This window comes from Tachypleus tridentatus, chromosome 1, assembly GCF_004210375.1.
Source record: "Tachypleus tridentatus isolate NWPU-2018 chromosome 1, ASM421037v1, whole genome shotgun sequence".
Taxonomy (NCBI): Eukaryota; Metazoa; Arthropoda; class Merostomata; order Xiphosura; family Limulidae; genus Tachypleus; species Tachypleus tridentatus.
In genome coordinates, this window is record NC_134825.1 from 163,506,378 (window position 1) to 163,532,199 (window position 25,822).

The 25,822-nt window shown below is 35.8% G+C and overlaps 1 protein-coding gene across 18 annotated transcripts in view; it reads left to right on the top strand.

Annotated features, from left to right (window-relative positions):
• LOC143229501 (microtubule-associated serine/threonine-protein kinase 2-like) overlaps positions 1-25,822 on the top strand; it is a 104,208-nt gene that overhangs the window by 25,797 nt on the left and 52,589 nt on the right. For 9 of the 18 annotated variants that reach the window (XM_076461932.1, XM_076461922.1, XM_076461984.1 and 6 more), the window contains 2 exons: positions 7,141-7,315; positions 8,544-8,623. In XM_076461932.1, coding sequence (XP_076318047.1) covers positions 7,141-7,315; positions 8,544-8,623 — 255 coding nt within the window. Of the gene's footprint in view, positions 1-7,140; positions 7,316-8,543; positions 8,624-8,694; positions 9,105-20,562; positions 21,638-24,991; positions 25,372-25,822 lie in introns of those variants that run through there. The other 9 variants (XM_076462038.1, XM_076462080.1, XM_076462001.1 and 6 more) reach the window with 8 other exon arrangements.

Sequence of the window (25,822 nt, forward strand, 5' to 3'; positions counted from 1 at the left end):
TTTTAATCGGTTTCTTATTGGCAAACCTAACAATGTAAAAGACTTTTCTGACATTATTGCGAATGAATACATTGTTACAAATACAATCATGAAACACGCGATTCTTTATTCGTATATACATATATATATATGTAAAAACAGCTGGTTTGGGTTGAGAAAATTTTTATGTTAGGTTACTGAGAAATCCGCAATAATGCGTTTATTTAAACCAACAAACAGTTGAAACATAACTAAAGCATTATAAATTGTTATTAGTAATGTGTTATGTTCCATAAACACGGATAATTGTTAAATTCACTTTGGTGTATTATTTTTATCTCTGTGTATGGCGTATAACTTCAACCCTAGTCACGCTTTATTCACGGTACATTTTATGGTACGTAATTAATTGACTTTATACGGAATAATAGTAAAATAAATTAAAAAAAAATTACTATTTAAAATTATTGTTGTTTATCTTCAAAATTATTTATAGTAGGAACATTTAATTATACAGTAGGTGTATTGAGAATTACAGATTACATTTAGAGGATCTTTGATTGTTACTCAAAAAAATGTAACATAAACTACTCAATATGTCGTTTCTGTAATTCTCAGAATTTTAGTCTCTTACTTCGTAAGTAGTATGTTTACAGATTTACAACGGTTTGATTTCCCGCGATGGACAATATTATGCCCTTATGATGTAAAATCTGTTATTTTAGCCTGGCATTGCCATGTGGTTAAGGTACTCGACTCGTAATTTGAAGATCGCGGGTTCGAATCCTCATAGCATTAAACATGCTTGCCCTTTCAGCCGTGGGGACGTTATAATTTAAGACTCAATCCCACTATTCGTTGATAAAAGAGTAGCCCAAGAGTCGGCTGTGGGTGGTGATGACTAGCTGCCTTCTCTGTGGTCTTACACTGCTATCTTAGGGATGGCTAGTGCAGGTAGCCCTCGTGTAGCTTTGTGCGAAATTAAAAGACAAACTGTTATATTAATACGCCCCTGGTAATTGGTCTTGAAAATTATAATTGAAGAATGAACTAATTTCCTAAAGCCAAATTAAGTTATAATTATAAATTATGCCCGAGATTAATTACTTTCTATCGTCGTATAATTGTATAAAGAAGTTTCTAAGATATTTGTGTTATTTCCTATCCAAACGTTAGAAGATCGAGATGTGAATTATCCTGAAAATATTTCGTGCATGTCCACTTGAACTATCTCGAAGCTTGATCACTGAGGTTGGTTTTAAAATGTTACATTGTCCACTCGATCGATTTGAACACTATTAGACATATCTTAATAATGCACTTATGCAGGGTTTTTAATCAGTGTGTGTGTGTTTTAAAAATATATATCGCTTAATGGTCGCGTTAACGCAAGAACGTAAAGTAAAAGGCCCAGATTACCTTCGACTCGTAATCCTAGGGTCGCGGGTTCGAATCCCCGTCACACCGAACGTGCTCGCCCTTTCAGCCGTGAGGGCGTTATAATGTAACGGTCAATCCCACTATTCTTTGGTAAAAGAGTAGCCCAAGAGTTGGCGGTGGATGGTGAGAACTAGCTGCCTTTCCTCTAGTCTAACACTCCTAAATTAGGAACGGCTAGCGCAGATAGCCCTTGTGTAGCTTTGCGCAAAATTCAAAAACAAACAAACAAACAACCGTAGAGTAAATCATTGAGTGGTTTTCTAAGAGAGCCCCTCAATAATAACTGTAGCAGGTATTTATTGTTCTCAAACTAAATACACTGGCATAAATCTAATCCACAACATCTCTTCCCACAACCAAAATACAATTGTAATAGGTGATCTGAATAGTAAACATAATAACTTTGGATGCAAATCCAGAAACTCAAATGGCAGACATATTATAATTCATAGATGATAATAATATAACCCTTATTAACAACAATACACCTACCCATATTACCTATGCGACAAATTCAAATGATATCTTAGACATCTGTCTCACCTCTTTTAATGTTAGACGAGAGCTAATAAATTTTACTGTGGGAACAGATGTTGACAGCAATCATCTTCCAATATGGTGTGTCTTCGATCTCACCCCCCATAAAGATAAAATCTACAGACAAGAGAAATTTGATTACAAAAAATCAAATTGGAAAGAATTTCAAAAAGTATTAAACAACATACTGCCAGATAAAATTAAACATACAGTGAATAACGAATCAGAAATTGATTGTTACAGTCAAATAATCATGGAGTGCCTTCTAAAAACAGCTACGGACACTGTACCAAAACAACAACAAACAACGCATGGAAACCAACCAACCAAACAACTATTAACAATGATAAAACAACGAAGACAGTTCATGGCAACAAGAGAAAAAGAAATAAAAACACAAATTAACAACATTAGAAATAAAATTAGAGCAGAAATTAAACAACTAAAACAAGAAAAATGGGACAACTTGTGCTCCCAACTAAACGAACAAACCGACCCGAGTAAGTTCTGGTTACACCTAAAACGATTCACAAATGAACTCACTACAAGAAAATACACAACACTGGAACATAACACCACAGCGCAAACCAACAAAGAAAAAGTAGAATCCTTCAGACATCAACTACAAAACACATTTGAAAACATATAATGACCTAGACATGAACAACTATTACTACAACAAAGTAAACAATCATGTAACAAATAACATAGAATTATACAAATCACATTTTACAATCAATATTATTAACAGTAACACTAATAACATATATGACTACAATACTCTACTGCTCACGAAAAAAATCACACTAACTGAACTCAAACAAGCAATCAAATATTCAAAAAACAAAGCACCAGGAAATGATAGCATACAAACAGTTCTTCTCAATAAAGGCACTCCAAAATTATTTGACTACCTATTAGCTATCTTTAATTTATCTGTATACTCTGGCTACATCCCAGTTTCTTGGAAGCAAGCTAATATGTTAATGTTCCACAAAGAAGGAAAACCAGCTAATAAGCCAAATAGTTATCGACCAGTCAGCCTGACCAGCTGTGTAGGCAAAATTTTTGAACGAATAATAAGAAATAGACTCTCCACATTTTACCAGAAGAACAAAAGGGATTTTGAAAATTTAGACAAACGACAGATATTTTAATTAGGTTAACTGAAACGATAATAAACAGCTTTAATAAAAAAGAATGTACTGTCGCTTGTTTGCTTGACATCTGGAAATCATTCGACACTGTATGGCACAATGGTCTAAGGTTTCGTATGTACGAAATGGGACTACCATATGGAATTATTCACTGGTTATCTAATATTTTGGAAAATAGAAAATGTAGAATAAACGTAGAGGGAACTTTCTCTGAGTTCTTTACTCCAGAAGCTGGCGTCCCTCAAGGAGGGGTGGTTAGTCCTATTCTCTTCATCATGTATGTGAATAATATGCCACTCAAAGACCCAAATCATGGATACACGTCTCAGTTCGCTGATGATGTAGCAATTTGGAAAAGTGCCCCAACACCAGAAATAGCAGCCACTATCATACAACCACAACTTAACAGAATAAGTGAATATTGCCAAAAATACAGAATAAAAATAAACACAGCAAAAACACAATTAATGGTATTTTCAAAATCAACGAAACATCGAAAAGTACAACCCCAGATTTACATGAACAGAGAGCTTCTCCAGACTGCTACATCTGCAAAATTTTTAGGATTAACTTTCGATTCAAAACTTACTTGGACAAAACATGTAAATAACATAAAAACTAAAATTTGGCGACGAATAAACTATGTTAGGAGTCTAACTGTAAAAAAAAAAAAAAAAATCATGGAACAACACCTAAAAACATCATTAAAATATACAAAACATATATTAGACCAGTAGTAGATATACAGCTCCTGCATGGATTAACGTAAGTAAAAAAACAACTGCAAACAAAATTACAAACATTACAGAATACATTAATTACAACAGCATATAGAGTACCTAAAACCACTTCCTTAAAGTTCGTGCACAAATACTGAAATACGTAAACAATACCAGATAGACTTCTACATAGTACAATAAAATATTTCGATAAAACTTGGAGAAAAAATGAGTTGTTATGTGAACTAGACAGGTATTGCATATATGATGAAGTGAGACCTAAACACCTCTCCCTGATAAACTTGTACATTAGATCATTAAGCTAAAACTAGCTTTAAAATATATATATAGTATTATTAAAAAATAGTAATAATAATTATAATAATAATAAAATAATAAGTGCCAAAATAAAACAGGCCACCTATGATCTAGACTTAGATAATGTGATGGTACAATATACATGGATATTTCCCTGAAAAGGGCCTGAGTAATGCTCATCACTCTGGTTCTCAAGTACTAACTATTAATATACCAAGCAGTCCACCCTAACAATGAATCGGAAGGGGAAGAAGTCAAGTGAACCTGACCCTCCCGGGTATACAAAACTTATTTACCCAAACACCTGGAGAGAGAATCATTTGAACGGAGGGAGCTTTCTGCGTTTACGAGGCTCATAAAATTGGGGAGTGAAAGGAGGGCAGTCATAAGGTGAGATGCTTCTCGATTAACCGTTTCCAGACCGGTACAGAAGACGAGAACACCTAATGGTTCTTTCTTCACCACCGTTAACAGACACAAGTTCGGACCTGCAATATTCATAATAAACTACTAGTCTTTCTCTCCGCTTCCCCACACACAGCGGCATAACGGTACGTCTGCGGACTTACAACGCTACAAACCGGACAGAGCACAGATAGCTCATTCTGTAGTTTTGTGCTGAAAATAACAGTACGAATAATTTTATATTGTGCTTAATTACAAACAAAAATATGCGACTCACTTTATATGAAACACACGGTTTTGGTGCTGGAAAGGAATGTGTTCAACCATGTAGGCCCAAGTTGTAGATTGAAACCGTACAATTTTATCCTAAAAAGTACTAAAACTACAGTAACTCAACTTAAAACATGTTTATCAAATATCTCGGACATCACGAAGTTCCCGAATATATGATTTAGAAATATATGTTTATGTATCATTTGCCGATGGTATTATGGGTAATTTTTGTACGGTTTTGCATGTTTTTTTTTCGTTAAACTCTTAGTGCCTTCCCCATTTTTTAAAATATATTTTCCATTAATATCACTAAACAAAAAATTCTCGATTATACAGTTTCACTTATTTTGTAATTCTGATAATTATGTCGCGATGGAATTTCGTAATAAATGCTCTTATGCTTCGCGCATGCGTATAAACAGTTGAAGCCATGTTTCTTAAATTCAGTTAATAATCTATACGATGCCATACGTGATGAATTACAGTGAAATTAATGAACATCACACATACGCATCGACTTCTCATTGTCTAAACACTTGTAAGTAAATGAAATCACCAGGGTAATTCATCGTTGAGCACGTGACAAATTATAAATCCCGACTGTAGCATGTGGTTTAGGATAACCTCTTTTTTTTACAGTCACGGGTTTGAAGCTTAGAGATCGTAGAGTTCTCGTATTGTGGTATTGGCATGATGGAAAGTGGTTATTTCGGCAAAATGGCAAGATTCCATTAATTATATTCCAACCAATAATACTTAAGTATTTGAACTCAACTTCTAAAAGACGAAACGCTTTTTTTTTTTTTTTTTTGGCACGTGCATTTTCGAACGCGTGGAACAAAGTGAAGCAAAATCCTAGTGTCGACATCACTTGTAGTGTTTCTCCCAGCTGCTTTGTAATACTTATACAGGGTGTTCGGAAAGTCACTGTGCACGTATATATTTATCAACAGACAAAACTGCACAGTGACTTTCCAAATACCCCGTATTTGCTTTGGCTTTAATCTCGTGACTTCTTATGAAATGAGGATTATTTTCATGTGATATTTATTAATACATTTTTTTTCGAACTTGAAATCGCGAAGAGAAAGTTGCACGTGCACTGTCGTATTCATGAATTCTGTATATGTTATTCTGTAAGCATTCTAAACTACTAGATGAACTTACGCAGGGTCTTCTAAAGTGTTCGGTTTCAATAATACAAACCAAGGTTAAGAGTAACAAATATTTTTATTTCTTGTTTTTGAAGTTCATATGTCGTGCTGAGTTGTAGCCTACATAGTGCATAATTATTCTCGTGATTCTTAGCATGCCATTTTTTACTGACATTGCTAATTGCAACGTAAAGAGTCCCTCATGTAACGTCATTTTAGTGCCTACTGACTGACTGACAGACAGACACACTACTGTATGTGGAGCGAACGGTTAAAACAGGTGACCCCTCCAGGTGGTCTTCGGCCCCCTTTCGTGAAAATTAAGGCGAATGGATAAAAGAATATTTTTTTTTTGTGGAGGACTTTAGTTACGCATAAGAAATACGAACAGATACATTAAATGATTGAATTTCTTTGATCAGTGCTTTGTGTAATACTCTAAACCAAGCACAGTTGTATGACAATTGTATCAGTTGCCTTCCTAGAATATTTGTAAACAATATGATTTGTAAAACGCTTGGACTAAAGCTACAAAAAACAACCACAACAACAATTAATACTGAAGTCGTATAATTTATTTGAATCACAGTCTAATAGTAAGGTTTATATAAAGAGATGTGTAAATAATCTCGTCACCACTGATTATGCAAATAATCTGTCCATCGTAATAAAGGTTATTATTTAATTCTAACATGAGTTGCTGTTTAAATTTTCTTTATGCCCCGTCTGGTGTTTCAAGCAATATTTCAAAGGTAATTTGGAGCGTTCAAAACTCTGTATTACAAATAACATTACGAAAACAGGTTTTTCGCGTGATGTGTAACGTTGGGGTCTATTTATGTTCAATTGCGTAAAACAAAAAACACGTACTCTTATATTAAATTAATACGCCCAGCGATTAAAAATTTTAATAGCACTATGATTGTGCTGCCATCTATATTTAGATATGAGCTATACTTTTAAATGAATTGCCTTATATGTGACTCAAGTATATAGATTTGAAACACAAGGAACTGCGCAAGAAAACGTAACCCTTTTTTTTTTGGTGGCGTGCTCTTTCATCGAATTTATTTAATGTAATTTTCTGAAACTATATATTAAAATAACACTTAGGCTTTCTTATACATCGTATTCAGCTATCATGTTTTCTATTTTCAGGAATTACGAACCAATGTATCATCTTTATTGTTGCCCCAAAGAGTAACTGAGCGAGATGAAGTTTTTTCTATTGGTTGTCGCAACTCTCGACTGACTTGTGAAGATATGAGGAAACGGCGGAAGAGTTTTGCAACATTTTCCAAGGGATACAATGATTGGCTGTGTGGAACTGCAGGTATGTTAAATGCGATACGGTATAATTTCACAAAGAAAGATTATTTTATTTATTTTACTTACATTAATGTAATTATACTTAGAAAATAATTAACGTGTAATAGTTGGGAGAACGATTTATTCTTATATAAAAATATGATTGGCTAACTTGTGCTTTTAACTTTTTTTTTTTTTTTTAGCCGCGGCATAATGGCTCATGGCTTTTTTGTTTCTCATATTCAAACTTTAAGCTTATAACTCCATCATCTCTTGACCGATTTGAAATCCAATTACAGTTTTGGACTCGGGAAGTCAAACACTTTAGTTTGGTGTATTTGACCGCGTCTAAGGTCTTATAGATTAATCTTCTCTAATACTGCGACGGTCGCTGGTTCGAATCCCTGTCACACCAAACATGCTCACCCTTTCAGCCGTTGGGGCATTATAAAGTGGCGGTGGGTGTTGATGACTAGCTGCCTTCCCTCTTGTTTTACACTGCTAAATTAGGGACGGCTAGCGCAGATAGCCCTCGAGTAGCTTTGCGCGAAATTCAAAACAAACTCAAACTCGAAGCTCATTTGAAGGGTCGTCATGCTATATCAACATGTAACAATGATAACGATAAAGGGTTTACAAATATCGAGCTTGAAATTGACAAACAGACAAAAACACAAACAGACAAACGAATCTCAAGTGCCGCTACTATTGTGGTTTCCCTCTTGTATTTTTACGTTTATGGTATATACATTGAACATTTAGTATAGTTTTGTTGATTGAACTAGCTTTTTGTTAAGAGCCTGGCATGGACTAGCGGTTAAGGCATTCGACTCGGTATCTGCGGATTGGGTGGTCGAATCGTTTTACAGTTTAGACATAGTGGCGTTATAATAGTCGAACAATCACACTGATCGTTGGTAAAAAGTAGCCTAATAGTTGGCGATGGATGTTGTTGACTGACTGCTTTCTCTCTTGTCTATAACCTCAACATTATGAACAGTTAGCGTAGATAGCCCTCGAGTAGCTTTGCGCAAAATTAAATCAAACAAGCTTTGTCAGATTAGTTACTTATTTAAAGTAAAATTGCATGCTCTTGAAAGGCAAACTGAAAATACCTCAAGCTAAGTATTTTGCGATATGTTATTGAGAAAACTTCAGACTCACTGAAAATGGCGTCTTTAATTTTTCATATTCTCACTTTGTGTTGTGCTGCCTAAAGAATTGTTACTCACAATGATATGTCCGTCTTTCAGGCTTTTCGGAAACGTCAAACCTCGTGCGAATGCGAAGTTCTGTAATGGGACAGTCAGCGCCCTCTCTGTCGTCTAGCGTGGTAAGTTGGATATTGAATTCTGATTGGCCACTTGGTATCAGTAATTACAAATCGTGGTGTCGCATGTAGTTAGTTGTCAGTGTTGTTCGCTTCGGACTCTAACCTTGTTTTAAAGCTGTCGTTGACGTTTGTGTTGTATTGTGTGTTGTCGTTATTTAAAAGTATATTAAACTTACCGTTTTTTCTAAGTCACGAATTTGAATGAGTATAAAAAATTATGTAAGACTTGTGGGTGTATTGTTATATTTTGTTAAATATATAAACTTATTATATCACTGTACGTACATTAAGATGTTGCATCAAAATACAGTCGCCGGTGTGCATTGAACCTTAAAGTGTTTACATTTATGAACACGAGTCGCGTCAAGATATTTACCTTTCGAATATGGATTTCGAAACCGTTGTCGGAAGTTGGATTCCAACCAGTTCGGAAAGAAAACACCGAGTCCGACGTCCTACCTGTTTGAACCTGAGACCTCCAGTAAGTACATGCTGCAGTTAATAAAGGAGAGGCTAACTAGTTGTTAATGAAGTCGAGTGTCCTCACACGTTCCAGATTTAGGAATGGATCACTTGAGCTTTGGGAAGTGTGACGGTTAACATAAGTAACCATTATCTGTGAAGGAGGTTAACTAGACATTCATATATTAAATATATCATAACATTTCTGTATTTTGTAATTACTTTTGAATAACCATGCTGTGATGGAATACACATCTGTCAACCAATTATTGTCAGATCTTAGGTCAGGCATGTGGCTGGTGTACTCAGTCGAATACTTCCAAAAGTAATTATACGGTGTTACGCTATATAAAGTTTTGTTAAGTAAATTATAACAAACTTGTTATCGTACACGTGATAAGTTGTTTTAAGTTTTTTATTTTTTGAGTGTCCCATATGGTTTTAAACATAGAATTTCCAGGTAGGACAGCGGTCAGTCTACGGATTTAAAACGTTAATATCAGAGTATCAGTTCTTTCGCGTTACGAATCCCCTTCACACCAAACATACTCGCCCTTTCAGTCATGGGGGCGTTATAATGTGATGGTCAGTCACCACTTTCGTTGATAAAAGAGTAGCCCAAGAGTTGGCGATGGGTAGTGATGACTAGCTGCTTTCCCTCAAAATTAGGGACGGCTAGCGCAGATAGCTCTCATGTAGCTTTGTGCAAAAAATTTAAAACAAACAATTCTCTCGGCAGATAGCCCCATGTAGCTTTGCTATAAAAACGCACGTACACTTAAACACAAAATCCATTAAAATTAACAAAAAAAAAAACCCCAACAAAAACCAACGTTTTCTTGGCACGATGAAAGGTAAAATGTGTTATCATTAGTTATAGCTGGCTAGTTCCGATGGTAGTTACCGTCGTCGGGGCTGGTATCTACAGTGTTTGCTTAGGCTATGTATACATTAACCCTGAAGATTGTAACTGTATTACTCAAATTAGTCGGTTGTAACTAATAATAAAGATTTTGCCTTTCATTGTGCGTAAAAAAAACATCGGTTTTGTTTTTTATTCCTAGTATAGTAACACAATATACCTATAAAGAAGTGATAAAGAATCATCCGTCTTTACGTGTTTTGTCTCTTCAATTATGACACTTGATTTCCGTGAAATTTGGTGATCGTTTTGCAAGTTCTATCAATAAGCAGTTTTACTACTAACACAAGATGTTTACTTGGATATTTTATATTCGTAGAATTATGAGTTATCAAAGTAGGCCTAGTCAGTATGTGAATGCTAGAGGTTTTATTTTGTACGAAATAGGTTATTATTGTTATAGCCATTAATGATTGTTTCCTTTAATTTTGATTCTTGGATGTAAAAATAAACTCTTATTGCTGTAATCCCTCTGTACTTGTACGTTTATTTAAAAAACAGCAGCGAAAGGTATTCTGTCATTACAACTCTTCACCTATATCGCAAATTCCCGTGTTTTTTTTTTCATTCAGTTTTACAACAGTGTTAAGTGTTAACCATCACTTAAACATAGATATTTTTTCTTATATATTTCTGTATTAGAAAATTTATTTTGTAAATAATTTTACTTGCAATATTTTGTAAACATTTATTTTTTTTTCAAACACAAACTTCTAGCTCATAACCCCATCTCTTGACCAGTTTGAGATCTAATTACAGCCGCGGCTATTGAAGATTCCCTCTTGTTTCGTATTGAAAATACATTTGAAGGTATTGACGTTATCAATACGTGTATGAAGGTATTATAAGTAACTTGACAGAGTTTGTCAGTACGCTTATTTTGGCAACGCTCTTGTCTTACAACGTTGAAATCGGGTTAGGTGACAACATTTTGTTTTCATTATTTCTTTGCGTTTAGTAGGCCCCAAAAGTCACGTGATGGGCTTTTCACGTGTTTGGCTATATAAAGGGTCGGATGTAACATTTTGTCCAAACAGCACAAAAAAAATTATTATATATGAACTGCAATAACAACTGATTTATAATCGGTTTTGGAAACGTTATAACTACCCCTTCTCTTAATAACTTCTTTGTTTAAAATCCAATATGGTACTGAATTTATTCCCCCAGAAAACGAAGTTCGTTACTGCCCTTTCAATAAATTAGTGACACATCTATTTGGTTATTGATACTTATTGCCAGTGGATTCAATGAAAATAGGTGGGCCTTATAACACAAATTAGAATTATTTAGTCTGCGTTGAGATGAAAATATAGCCGTAACGTGTGTCTAAACATATATATGAATACAACCTGTCCAAAGCGATTTTTGAAAATTATAGTAAACTCATATGAAATAGATTCTAAAGGACACCCCCTTTTTATCAATGCCTAAATCCATGATTAGATTATCACGATGAACAGAGCAAATATAGCCCACTGAATAGTTTAATATGACTTAGTGTTTTGAGATTTAACTTGTAATCTGCAGGTCTCGGGTTCAATTCCCGTCACCGAACATGCTTATCATGTTTTCTATGGGGGTGGTGTTGTAATGTGCTGGTCATTCCCACATTTTGTTAGTAGCCGACGTCTAGGCTGGGAGTGTGTTTTAACTTCCGTCTAGTTTATTCTCAGTGTGATCTTGAATGAGTTCAAACTCGATTGTTAATAGCTATACTAAAGATGTTTGGTACCAAGTGCAAAACACTCGGCCTGGTATGGGATAAGGCGTTCGACTCGTAATCTGAGGGTCACGGGTTCGAATCCCGGTCGCACCAACCATGCTCGCTCTTTCAGCCTTGCCTGAGGCGTTCGATTATAGGGTCACGGGTGTGAGCCGTGAAGGCATATAATGCTGTGGCTGGTGATGACTAGCTGCCTTCCCTCTCGGTCTTACACTGCTAAATTAGGGCCGACTAGTACATATAGCCCTCGAGTAGCTTTGCGCGAAATTGAAAAACAAACAAACAGACAAAAGCAAAACACCAGAAAATGAGACGATGAAATAGATCGTTTCCTGTGTGGGAAACTTATCTTTAAAACGTTGTATAATAATATACCCCAGTTGCTACACACATCTTAAAGTGGACCTCTACCTACAGTTTGTGAACACTAGTGTCATTGGTTCTTAGGTCAAAAGTCGTTGGTAATCCATGTGTTTTGTGAAGAGAAGTGTACGCGTCATCTGTATACAGGTCAGTAAGTAAAGCTGAACGTGGAGTTTTGAGCTATAATTTTGTGAAAATAGGGTATTAACTGTCATGGTGTCAGAGTCTTCAAGGCTGTATTATAAATATTTTTCTTCCCTATCATTATTACTGCGTGGAGATCATTAGGAGAAACCTATAGTAGAATAAACATTGGCTCAAATACTTTAGTCTTCAAAGTTGCTTCGTGTTCATCTTTAACATATTAAGGGTTTTACAAATAAAAATGATAAAAATACAGTCTTTATTGGTTGATGTATCGAGACAGGTTGTTAACTTAATTTGTATGACAAACTTATGACTGCCTTGAGTTACGTTGTATAAGCAAACATTTAATTTGGTGTTATTAATTTTTATATCGAGTTTTACACGTTTTTCGTTCGTGTTACTTTTCCTAAGGAACGTGTAAAACGTGTAGTGAAACATGAATACACAGAACTGTACACACAAACTTGCCCCCCTCCGGTACAGCAGCATGTCTGTGGACTTCTACTGATAGAAACTGGGTTTCGATACTCATGGTGCGTAGAGCACGATAGCCTTTTGTTTAACTTTGTGCTTAAGTGCGAAACAACAGCATGTAGGCACTTATATGTCGCTTTATGTTTTTGGCAGTGAACAATGTGGCGAATTTCAAAAATTCACGCGCACCCCCAGGGAAGTACACAGAGGATTTTGTTTTTTTTCCCTTTCACAGCAGCCTTACAAAAGTACGAAAAGTTAGTAAAACGTAGAATTCCTTGTTTAATCCCTGAATGTTCTGTCATTTTCACACCCCCCCCCCTTTTTAAAAATAGCGTAAGTTTTAACCCTAACATACAAAGAGTAACCGTCTTTTTCTTAGGTCCATCGAAAACGTTCAAGGAACAAAGATGTCTGAAGTATGGTGTCCAGTAAATAAATATTTAGTACTTGCGGCAGAAATCTTTGTATACTCGAACTGAATTTTTAGTACTTGTGGCAGAAATCTTTGTATACCCGAACTGAATTTTTAGTACTTGTGGCAGAAATCTTTGTATTCCCGAACTGAATTTTTAGTACTTGTGGCAGAAATCTTTGTATTCCCGAACTGAATTTTTAGTACTTGTGGCAGAAATCTTTGTATTCCCGAACTGAATTTTTAGTACTTGTGGCAGAAATCTTTGTATTCCCGAACTGAATTTCTAGTACTTGTGGCAGAAATCTTTGTATTCCCGAACTGAATTTTTAGTACTTGTGGCAGAAATCTTTGTATACCCGAACTGAATTTTTAGTACTTGTGGCAGAAATCTTTGTATACCCGAACTGAATTTTTAGTACTTGTGGCAGAAATCTTTGTATACCCGAACTGGATTTTTAGTACTTGTGGCAGAAATCTTTGTATACCCGAACTGAATTTTTAGAACTTGTGGCAGAAATCTTTGTATACCCGAACTGAATTTTTAGAACTTGTGGCAGAAATCTTTGTATACCCGAACTGAATTTTTAGTACTTGTGGCAGAAATCTTTGTATACCCGAACTGATTTTTAGTACTTGTGGCAGAAATCTTTGTATATCCGAACTGAATTTTTAGTACTTGTGGCAGAAATCTTTGTATTCCCGAACTGAATTTTTAGTACTTGTGGCAGAAATCTTTGTATACCCGAACTGAATTTTTAGTACTTGTGGCAGAAATCTTTGTATACCCGAACTGAATTTTTAGTACTTGTGGCAGAAATCTTTGTTTTCCCGAACTGAATAGTTAAAGAGCTGTGTTAGTGTAAACTTCCTTGTTTTATTTGTTTCTTTCAGAAGACATAATTTCTTAAAACAGAACGAAGATTTTCTTTGCTGCCACTTAACAGTACTTTGTATGATATATGTGTACCAGATACGGTGCCCTGTTCTCGTTACCAAACTCAGCGTTCTAAAAGACGTAACCTCGGGGAACGACCATATAAATTTTGCCACTCCTCTCAATGTTAAGTTATTGGTTATGTGTTTAACTGCTACTAGGTTCAACCCAGATAGTAGTCTTCTAACGACCACACGTGTAGTAGATGTGGTAAGATAATTGGAGTGCAGCTGCGAAACATGATGTAAAGTCCAAGCGTTCTCATAACACACAAACAGCGGGAAACATAATTCGTTTGTCTAAATTATATATTTTTGTAAAGCAAAAGTTGGTGTCGAGAATATTGTGAAAGTTAAGCGATATTCTTTTCTAGGGATTAAACTTGGAATTTTCATGTAATAAGAGAACGTGTAATTCTATGCCAGATAACAAAACCTACAGCGTGACTACCCGAGAAATTCGGTTTTAACATGTTCAGTGCCGTAGACGAGATAACTCGTCCAAGTCGATCGGTTAGACAGTACCACAGACGAGTTAATTCGTTCTCAATAATACCTAACTTCAATGCTAGATGTCAGGACCATACGTGCATTTGACCTACTTACAAATTGTTTCACTTTCGATCCAAAATGGCGTAACGAAAAAAGTTACAAAATGAAGAAGCATTAGAGTTGTATTGTAGCAGTTGAAATACTTGGCAATCAACAGGTTAAGGAATGTCAGCTTTCGTCAGTCCAGCCGTGACAATGATACGAATCATCACTTAATAATGCGTGTTTTGTTTGTTTGTTTTTGAATTTCGCACAAAGCTACACGAGGGCTACCTGCACTAGCCCATCCCTAATTTGGCAGTGTAAAACTAGAGGGAAGGAAGCTAGTCATCACCACCCACCGCCAACTCTTGGGCAACTCTTTTACTAACGAATAGTGGGATTGACCGTTACATTATAACGCTCCATCGGCTGGAAGGGCGAGCATGTTTGGTGCGACGGGGATGCGAACCCGCGACCCTCAGATTACGAGCTGCACGCCTTAAACCCACCTGGTCATACCGGGCCGCGTTTTCTGAACGTGGGGTGTTGGGAATTTGTTAGCTCTATTTCGGAATTATAAACTACAAAGGCGTTTGCATATTTTAAAATTTAATTATGTTTTTCTGTAAAAATAAAACTATAGCCTGTGCGAAATCTCTAGTATCCGTTTACACAACATATTTCTGTCAAAACTGTTAATAATGTTTGTTATTGCATTGAGTGCCAGAACTTCTGAAATGCTAAGGCTAAAACCACTTACGTTTATCACCCAGTTTACTGCAGCTGTATTTGAAATGTACGTAAGTGTACATTTATTGCACTTGAGTCTGGTACAACCTTTATCGTAACACAAACACAATTAGAACACCACCACCTTTTTTGTTTGTTTGTCGTATAATGGCATATGTGGACTGGTTATTGTTTCAGGAACCAACTCCATCACATTTATAGAGCATAGAACATTTCACTCAGTGGCATACCCGCATGTTTGTAAATCACAAAACCTTTTTACATTTTTCACTATATAGGAATATATTGGGTTGAGGAATAAATCGTGAGCGTTTTTTCAAGTTAACAAAATATATTCATAAATGAAACGCTTTCACAAAATATTTCATGTCATTTGGTAGATAATTTTTTGCTCTAATAGATGGTGTGTTTGATTTTCATATGTCTTTAATTTTTGCTTTCATTTTCAGCTCATTAAATGGAATGTCAAGTGGACAAAATCGAGCATTTTCGACACCATCTGCTTTTCGCATTTAATTTCTTGCAATTTCGTTTAAAACAATACATACTATATACCTAGGTATTACATGAAATAAAGTATCATAATAAATGTTTTGGGTGTAATGTGTTCATGCATTGAAGTATTGTATAGTCTTGCATGTAATGCTTGAATGAAATTATTTAAAAACGCTCATGAATTATTCTTCAACCTAATGTATAAACATGCATGTAATATCTTGTCAAGTTAGTTTGTTTTTTTTTTGTTGTTGTTTGCCAACGCGTGCAACACTTTAAGTTGCATAGCGTTGCCATTGGCAACGTGACATTGCGAGAAGCTGTTCTTCCTATCAGCCGTATGTTAGAAAAAGTAGTTAACGTGTACCGACCTACCTGATTGGCTGCACGCTACACATCGCGTTACCATGCCAAACAACACGGGTCTCCTGAGAAATTACACAAGTTATAGAGGGATGTTCGTTTCTAATCTGTATAAACGGCTTCCCTGCAAGATTATATACTTCACAAAATAAAATATTGAAATAAAAACAATATGGGAGAGTCACTGAGCATTCATGTAGGTGTATAAATAAAGCTGATTGTTTCAGATCTCGCGAAGCAAAAGCAAAACGTTTCTTATTATTCAACAGTTAATTTTGAAATTTCAAATAAGGTAACTTGTGTATATAAATATGTAGTAACGACGTTGGAAGAAAACGTTTTTATCAAACACCAGAAAAGTTATCACATGGCACCAACTCCAGTTATTTGAGTTTGAAAATTTGACTGATTTTGTTGTGTGTAAGGTGTAGAGATTCTATGAGTGTAGTGACATCATAATTAATGTATGTGTTTGTTTGTTTTTTGAATTTCGCGCAAAGGTACGCGAGGGCTATCTGCGCTAGTTAGCAGTCCCTAAGTTAGCAGTGTAAGATAAGATGGAAGACAGCTAGTCATCACCACCCTCCGCCAACTCTTGGGCTACTCTTTTTACCAACGAGTAGTGGGATTTACTGTAGCATTATAACGTCACCACGGCTGAAAGGGCGAGCATATTTGGTGCGACGGGGATTCGAACCCTTGACCCTCAGATTACGAGTCGAACTCCTAAAATCCCACTTGGTCATGCCGGGTCAAAGGTTTCTTTAACTTCTGTATGAGTAATGAAGATTGTGGAAGTGTTGTTCTAAAAGGCTGCTTCTTTGATCAAAGGGACTTGGAAAGCTAAAATCCGGGTTGGATTTTCATTGTGTAACTTAACACTAATACAAACAAGTAAATAAGTTGTTCAAAGACTATTACTATATGGGCCTATCAATAACGACAGTAGACAAGGAACAGAGCTTCTGGTAGAGAAAAAACTGAAGCTACCTTATTAACTATGAAACAAGTCAGAGAGAACAAACTGAAGCTACCTTATTAACTATGAAACAAGTCAGAGAGAACAAACTGAAGCTACCTTATTAACTATGAAACAAGTCAGAGAGAACAAACTGAAGCTACCTTATTAACTATGAAACAAGTCAGAGAGAAAAAACTGAAGCTACCTTATTAACTATGAAACAAGTCAGAGAGAAAAAACTGAAGCTACCTTATTAACTATGAAACAAGTCAGAGAGAAAAAACTGAAGCTACCTTATTAACTATGAAACAAGTCAGAGAGAAAAAAACTGAAGCTACCTTATTAACTATGAAACAAGTCAGAGAGAAAAAACTGAAGCTACCTTATTAACTATGAAACAAGTCAGAGAGAAGAAACAAGTCAGAGAGAAAAACTGAAGCTACCTTATTAACTATGAAACAAGTCAGAGAGAAAAACTGAAGCTACCTTATTAACTATGAAACAAGTCAGAGAGAAAAACTGAAGCTACCTTATTAACTATGAAACAAGTCAGAGAGAAAAACTGAAGCTACCTTATTAACTATGAAACAAGTCAGAGAGAAAAACTGAAGCTACCTTATTAACTATGAAACAAGTCAGAGAGAAAAAACTGAAGCTACCTTATTAACTATGAAACAAGTCAGAGAGAAAAAACTGAAGCTACCTTATTAACTATGAAACAAGTCAGAGAGAAAAAACTGAAGCTACCTTATTAACTATGAAACAAGTCAGAGAGAAAAAACTGAAGCTACCTTATTAACTATGAAACAAGTCAGAGAGAAAAAACTGAAGCTACCTTATTAACTATGAAACAAGTCAGAGAGAAAAAACTGAAGCTACCTTATTAACTATGAAACAAGTCAGAGAGAAAAAACTGAAGCTACCTTATTAACTATGAAACAAGTCAGAGAGAAAAAACTGAAGCTACCTTATTAACTATGAAACAAGTCAGGAGAAAAAACTGAAGCTACCTTATTAACTATGAAACAAGTCAGAGAGAAAAACTGAAGCTAATTAACTATGAAACAAGTCAGAGAGAAAATTAACTGAAGCTACCTTATTAACTCAGAAGAAGCTACCTTATTAACTATGAAACAAGTCAGAGAGAAAAAACTGAAGCTACCTTATTAACTATGAAACAAGTCAGAGAGAAAAAAACTGAAGCTACCTTATTAACTATGAAACAAGTCAGAGAGAAAAAACTGAAGCTACCTTATTAACTATGAAACAAGTCAGAGAGAAAAAACTGAAGCTACCTTATTAACTATGAAACAAGTCAGAGAGAAAAAACTGAAGCTACCTTATTAACTATGAAACAAGTCAGAAAACTGTAACAAATCTTAAACTGTAAACCCAACCGAATAATTAGTTTATTGGTGGTTATTATTTATTTTACTGTTTCCATCCCATGCCTTAAAATGATAACTTCTGCACTATTCTGATAGTGAAACTGTAGTCTTGCAACTAGGGAAATTATTAATTAAATTATAGTGCAATTAAACCAGACATGTAATGCAAACTCTAAGTTTAAAATATAGGAATTTTTTTTTCTATAATGTTACGGGAACTAAAGTGTAATATACACTTATTCCTGGCTGTTACACAATTTGTATGTCCAAAATAATTTGAGCGTAAATTCGAGGCTTTGTAGGAATTTGTAGGATAAGGGGTAGGAAACAGCAACTGTACCAGCATATTGATTTACATTAAGGAAATACAGATGAAACGTGTGTACACAAACACACATTGATTCAGGATCACTGAAGTCTCCAGGGTACAAATCTTCAACTTTCGGTCTCTTTGAAACCTTATTTGAACGTAATTCTTGAAATGGGAGGTTAAAATAATAATAATTTATCTTTTTTTTAAAAAAAAACATCCTCATTAACCGTAACTCCAGTAGATTCGGGACTTCAATATGTAAAACAAAAAAAAAAAAAAAGATTTTTACTAGACGTCTTGGGCCTGGCATGGCCAGGAGGTTTAGGACACTGGACTCGTAATCTGAGGATTGCGGGTTCGAAACCCCGTCCCACCAAACATGCTAGCCCTTTCAGCCGTGTTATAATGTGACGGTCAATCTCAGCCCTTTCAGCCATGTGGGCGTTATAATGTGACGGTCAATCTCACTATTCGTTGGTAAAAGAATAGCCCAAGAATTGTCGGTGGATGGTGATGAATAGCCGTCTTCTCTGTAGTCTAACACTGCTAAATTACGGACGACTAGTGCAGATAGCCCTCATGTATCTTTGCGCGAAAATTCAAAACAAACAAACAAACTGGATTTCTTTATCCCATTCATGTGCAAGAGAGATCTTATAACGTGATCATTACACAGAACGTATAACCTATGTTGCAGGTACCTTAATTTACCCTCGGAAATTTCTCTCATACAGGTTATTTTAAAACGTAATGGTTACACAGAACATTTATTACAAAAAGTTGCCTTTCTAACTAGGAAAGACACATCAAGACTGCCAATCGTAAACAAACTCATTATGTATTATTTTCTTCCATTCGTTGGTTTGGTTTGTTTTGAATTTCTCGCAAAGCTACACGAGGGCCATCTGCGCCTATAAGTTGGTAAACAAAGCTTAACTAAAACCGACTTGTATATGGATCTTCACCTAGTACGTGGGTTTGTTTTTAAGTACAAAGCTACACGATGGGCAATATGTGCTGCACCCACTAGGGGTATCGAAACCCAGTATGGTTTAGCATCATGAGTCCAGAGACTGAGTCACTGGAGGACGTATTTCATAAAGATGCATTTTACAGGGTCGAAACTCACCGCTGAACACGCTCGCTCTTTCATCTATGGACGCGTTGTAATGCGACAGTTAATCCCACTAGGGTAGCCCAAGATTTGGTGACGGATATTGTAGCATGTGGTTACTCTCCTTATAGTCCAAAATTATTGACTGTGGTAAATGACTTTAGTAACTGTGCCTTAAACAAACTATTGTGTTTAAAATAATTTTTCATATTAAAGAACTATAGTAATATCAAGAAGGGTGATACTGTTGTGTTTACTTCAATTATTTAACTTTTAAATATCCTAAGTTATTATAATAAAGTACAATTAGTTTACATTCTCCTTTAAACATTTGGGAGGATCACCAAGATAAGGCGTCAAGAAGGTTATTTTCAGTACTAAGCAATAGTTATTTAACAACTGTGGTTAGTTGGGAAATAGCTATCCCGATTTCTGGTAGATAACACTGTTGGGCAAGGCCTGTCGTTTGCTCGAACTAGGAATGCCACAGATGCTCGTGAAGATAAAACTGTAAGCCAAATAGCCTACTTCTGTAGGAAGGAATAACTTCTCAGTTCCAATCAGTTTTTATGGTCTTTCCGATTCACAGTTCTCAGATACGCGTATCCTTTTCTCCCCAAGAAAAGAATAGATGCACGTGACCATGTGGGCACTACAAGAGCGCATGTTCAATAAACACTGTAGCTGCTGTGTTGACATTGTACGTGGAAGAAACACCTCATGAAATACCGTGAATAATTGAGTGACAGCTGAAAATCGATTTTATATGCCGGTGAATTAGGATATTAGTATTGTAGTGTATGTACTTCACCCCTGTTTATCGTCTTTATTGCGTACCTGTATCGACGTTAGAAACATTTTATTAATTTCGTGACACGATTTCTGTAGACCACGAAGGAGACCAAGTACAACTCAGTTGAACCGCGCAGATAGCCACTGTAGTAATCGCAACATAGGTAATGCCTGAGAATATCAGTTACTTATGATATAAGTGCTCTGTGTTATTGACCAAGTTATTTCGTCGTCTTTGAGGACCTGGTGTTACTGAGCAGGCAATGTCATTTTCTATAAGAACCCGTTATCAGAATTCGGTATTACTGACCAAGTAATTTCAACAGACATCATTTCTATAACAATCAGTTCCCCGTGATGTAAGTGTTCTGTAAGAACTCAGTATTGCTGACCAAGTAATTTCAACAGACATCATTTCTACAACAGTCTGTTCCAGGTGATGCGAGTGCTCTGAACGAAATCAGTATCGTTGACCAAATAACTTCAACAGTCATCATTTCTGTAACAATCAGTTCCCTGTTATGTAAGTGCTGTGTCAGTTATTTCGTTTTCTTTATGAACTCGATGTTACTGGCCAAGATATCTGACTCTCTCTATATTAGCGACTCCCGGTATAACTGGCCAAGTAATTCAGTTTCCCATAAGAAGTAAGTGTTATTGACTATGGAACTTTCTGCTCTTCCAGAACTCAATGTAATTAATAAATCGGTTTCCATGCCTGTTTCTGAGATCTGTCATGAGCTGAGAAAAAGCCCGATTTTCACAGAACTTTCGCATGCAGAAGCATTTGATAGAAAGTAACTCGTTTTTATTAACTACATCTTGACACTTTTAAGTCCAACGAACCTTGAGAAAAAAGGTAATTGTGTCTGTTTTTTTTTTAACTGTTGGAATTTTGTTAAATTAGTATGTATATTAACATTAAGGTGGCCCGGGATGGCCAAGTGTGTTAAGGCGTTCGACTCTTTATCCGAGGGTCGCGGGTTCGAATCCCGGTCGCACCAAATATGCTCGCCCTTCCAGCCGAAGGGGCGGGATAGTGTGACGGTCAATCCCATTATTCGTTGGTAAAAGAGTAGCCCAATAGTTGGCGGTGGGTGGTAATGACTAGCTGCCTTTTCTCTAGTCTTACATTGCTAAATTAGGGACGGCTAGCGCAGATAGCCCTCGAGTAGCTTTGCGCGAAATTCAAAAACAAAACAAACAAGCATTAAGGTAGATTATAATTAATGACAAATTATGCCTATAATATTGTAATATCGAAATAGGGAATGCATATCAATTTGTTTGCAACGATGTACCGAACACACAGTTTTAACAGATGTTTTACAGAAATTATTATTAAAACTATATGTTTAACATACGAAACATTGTATGTTCATATATCATATACATTTCTTAAAAAAATATAATATTAGCTAGCATTAATGACTCGGGTGTGATCTGTTGGTTAACGTGCCAGGCTTTGAATCGAGAGGTCAAAGTTCGATCCAGCAAAATACTGCTGAACATATTTTGCACTTTCAGCGGTGACCCACCGTTATAGAAATGACAGTCAGTCTTATTATCGACGTCTGTTTGGTTTCTGTCTCTCTTATCAGTAGTTCTAAGTTAGGAGTGGATGTGCTTCAAGCTTTGGGCCCCTGCCTGACCTTTATCCCATGTGACACACATAGATGGTGTTCAAGTTAGAAATAACAGATACTATGGTAGAATGGAACCTGTGTGAGAGATTAACATCTTCGCGTGCATGTGAATAGATCGTTTTGTTTGTTTTTACAAAAACATGTTACAAAAATTAAAATATATTAACATAAAATGTAGCCTAAATGACAAATTTTACTAACTTTAGGAGTGAAGGGTTGTCTGCTGTGCATGCTAATCGTGTGGTTTGGTATTTAACACTCCCAAGGTTATCTCATGGGCAAGTAATTAATTTGAAAAAAAAAAAAACCACTAAAATAAATCGTGCCTATTGAGCAGAGGATTTGATTGAAAAAAGAAAGTTGGATGCTTCATTTGGTGCATAATATGCAAACGACTTCTATAGGCTGGTTGATAGCGATTTCACAATAACAAAACTGTTTACTAGATAACACAAGTATTAGACTGCGGGAAGTGAGAGCGTTGGACATAGAAGGCACTGTGTTAACAGAATTTTATGTAGCGTGTAAAAAACCACAACAACAACACACACACACTTGATGTTGTGATGTGCGTATATTCTGATATATATAGCTCAACCTCGTTATGCAAAGCATTCTGGGCCCGTAGACACTTAGCCAGGAATGAGCAAGTGGTTAGAGCACTTAACTCATAATCTGAGGGTTACGAGTTCAAATCCTTGCCACACCAAATATGCTTGCCCTCAGCTGTGGGAGTCAGTCTCAGTCAATCCCACTATTCGTCAGCAAAAGAGTAGCCCAAGGGTTGGTGGTGTGTGGTTATGACTATCTACCTTCCCTGTAGTTTTACACTGCAAAATTAGGGAAGGGTAGCTAGATAGCCCTTGTGTAGCTTTGTGCGAAAACCAAAAAGCAAACAAAGAAAGAAAATGCTATATATGTGTGTGTATGTATATAACATATTAAATAACTCTTATTAGGATTATTGTCATTGTTAATGTAGTGTTTAGATTTAACCCTAGCTTAAATGTCCTAAACTGACCAAATTTCATGATAATGTATTATTGAAATTACGGCCGAAAATATCGCTAACAGTGAAGATACTCAGTTTATAAATCATTGTATTTTAATTATTACATATTTATTTGTTTAAATATTAGTATATTTAATTTCGTATATTTATCACTGGAGTTATTTTCTTTTAGGTCATATGCAGTTTTCTCTGATCAGATGTTAATAATAATGACGTCATAGATATCTTTAAAAATGATTTTTAACTGCAGTACTGATAATCAGAAGTTATAATACAGGGTGTTCGGAAAGTCACTGTGCACTTATATATTTATTAACAGACATGTTTCAATATAGAATACAGGAGGTAAATATGAATGACAATTATAAACAATGTTGAAAGTGAGCCCCATTGTCATCAATACAAGCCTGGATCCTTCTTATTTTGTTTCTAAACACCGCTATCTGTTGCTGGCTTGAAATAGACTGAAAGAATGCTGTTATCGCTGCTTTCAAAACTGCACAGTGACTTTCCGAACACCCAGTATTTTACTGGTGTGATTTGGAGTATAACGCGATCATAGTACCTAAACATAATGTCCAATAGATGTCTCTCGCGTAAAATGCTTTTAATTTCAGTTGAAGCTATTGAAAATTAACGCTTGCTGCTAATTTTGAAAGAAGCATTTAATTTTTAAAGAAGAATTGCGGAAATCAAGCATTATAAGGGCTTAGAACTTAAAAAGAAAAAAGAAACACTGTATTTTACCACTTTGAGAGGCCCCTGGTTGCCAAGTCTCAAACATTGTTACTAAACCGAAGAAGTGTCCCTGTATTGCGACCCAGAAACTGTTAGAAGTGATAGGTTTGCGTTTGTTTATTTGTTTTACGCTTGTTACGTCGTTCCCGTTTTGTTTTTCTTTATAAACTTGTAATCTCAGTAAATTTTGAACTTTATTTCCCAAAGACCTGAAAAGTAGCTAATAAAAAATATGTTGAGAAAATCAAAATCTGTTTGTGGTTAGAGAAATGTTTGTATTATGTAAAGTAAACCCAAAGGATTAAAAAATCCAAAAACTTCGAAAAACATTACCTGAGCTTAAAGTTCAACTGTAGGTTACCAAAAGCACGTGGAGAACACGGACAGGTTTCATGATTCCATTATTGTAAAATATGTATATATGTTATTTTTTTTTAATCCGTGGAAGTTTATATTCGTAAAATAATTTCTGCTAAGTTTTTCACTGTTACAAACTACCTGGAGCTATGACACCACATGAATTTCAGAGTTTACATGATTCTGAATGCACTTCAAAGGCAATAAGATGATTGGCACATAAAGTTCGTAAGTGTAGAAAAAGGATTTTCTAGATTACACATTGTAAGTTGTGGTGGTGAGTAATAACGCAAACTAATGTGGCAGGGGTTTAGTTTAGAGAGAGAGAGAAATCTGGAGAATTCTCTCTCCAACTGGGGTGATCAGGAACGTTGTGGTTCCTCTTCGTCCCCTCTCGTGAAAGGTTATTGAAATTTGCATGGGGTTTTTGCCTTTCTTTTATTTTGACTCTTTTTTTTAGGTGAAGGAGTGAGGTTGGTCATAATTCTGATGAGCGAGACCAAGGTAGCACCGGAGAGGCCAGCCAGAGCAGATCTCAAAAAAGCAGATGTCAAAGTAAATGTGAACATGAACATAAACGCGAAACGACCCGATTCAGGGCATGGCAATGATGTTGTCTTGGCTGGGATCTAAAGATCCAATGCCTAAGATTTGGCTGTGGAGGGAAACGGGAGTGCCCCAAGAAATCCCACTTTCACAGGACAGGCGCTGAGTAATAGCGACATTAAAATAATTTTAACTTTAGATAAAGAAGTAACTAGACGTTGGTGAGACTTAGTAATAACGAAAATGTCCAAACAGGACTTGTGGATGATTCAGTGTAATTATTTGTTGAATCAGGTAAGTTTAATTCACTTCAATTATTAAGAACATCAGTACCTTACCCCCACCCCTATCCACCCTCCAAATCAATCTGCCCAACAAGTTGAGATCTAGAAACGTTATTTGTCCAAAGTTGTTGCATGAAGGGAAAATAAAAAAAAACAACAACATTTGTTTTGTTTTCTGTTCTGTTTAAATAGAAATAATTTATAAGAGTTTATTAGGGACCATATAGGATTTGTCAGGGCTCTGTTAAATTTTTCTTTTTTGTTTTTGCAAGTCATGTTTGACTGCAACCATGCACGTCCAAACAGTGTTAACCCTAAAGGTGTATGTGTGTGTGTTTAGAGGACTATCTAGGGCATTGCCTGTGATGCATGTATACTCTTCTTCAGATGATAATGTAAAATAATTTAAGTCGGTCTGTACTAAAATGAGTGTCCCTTTCACTGAGAACGATTTCTGGGTG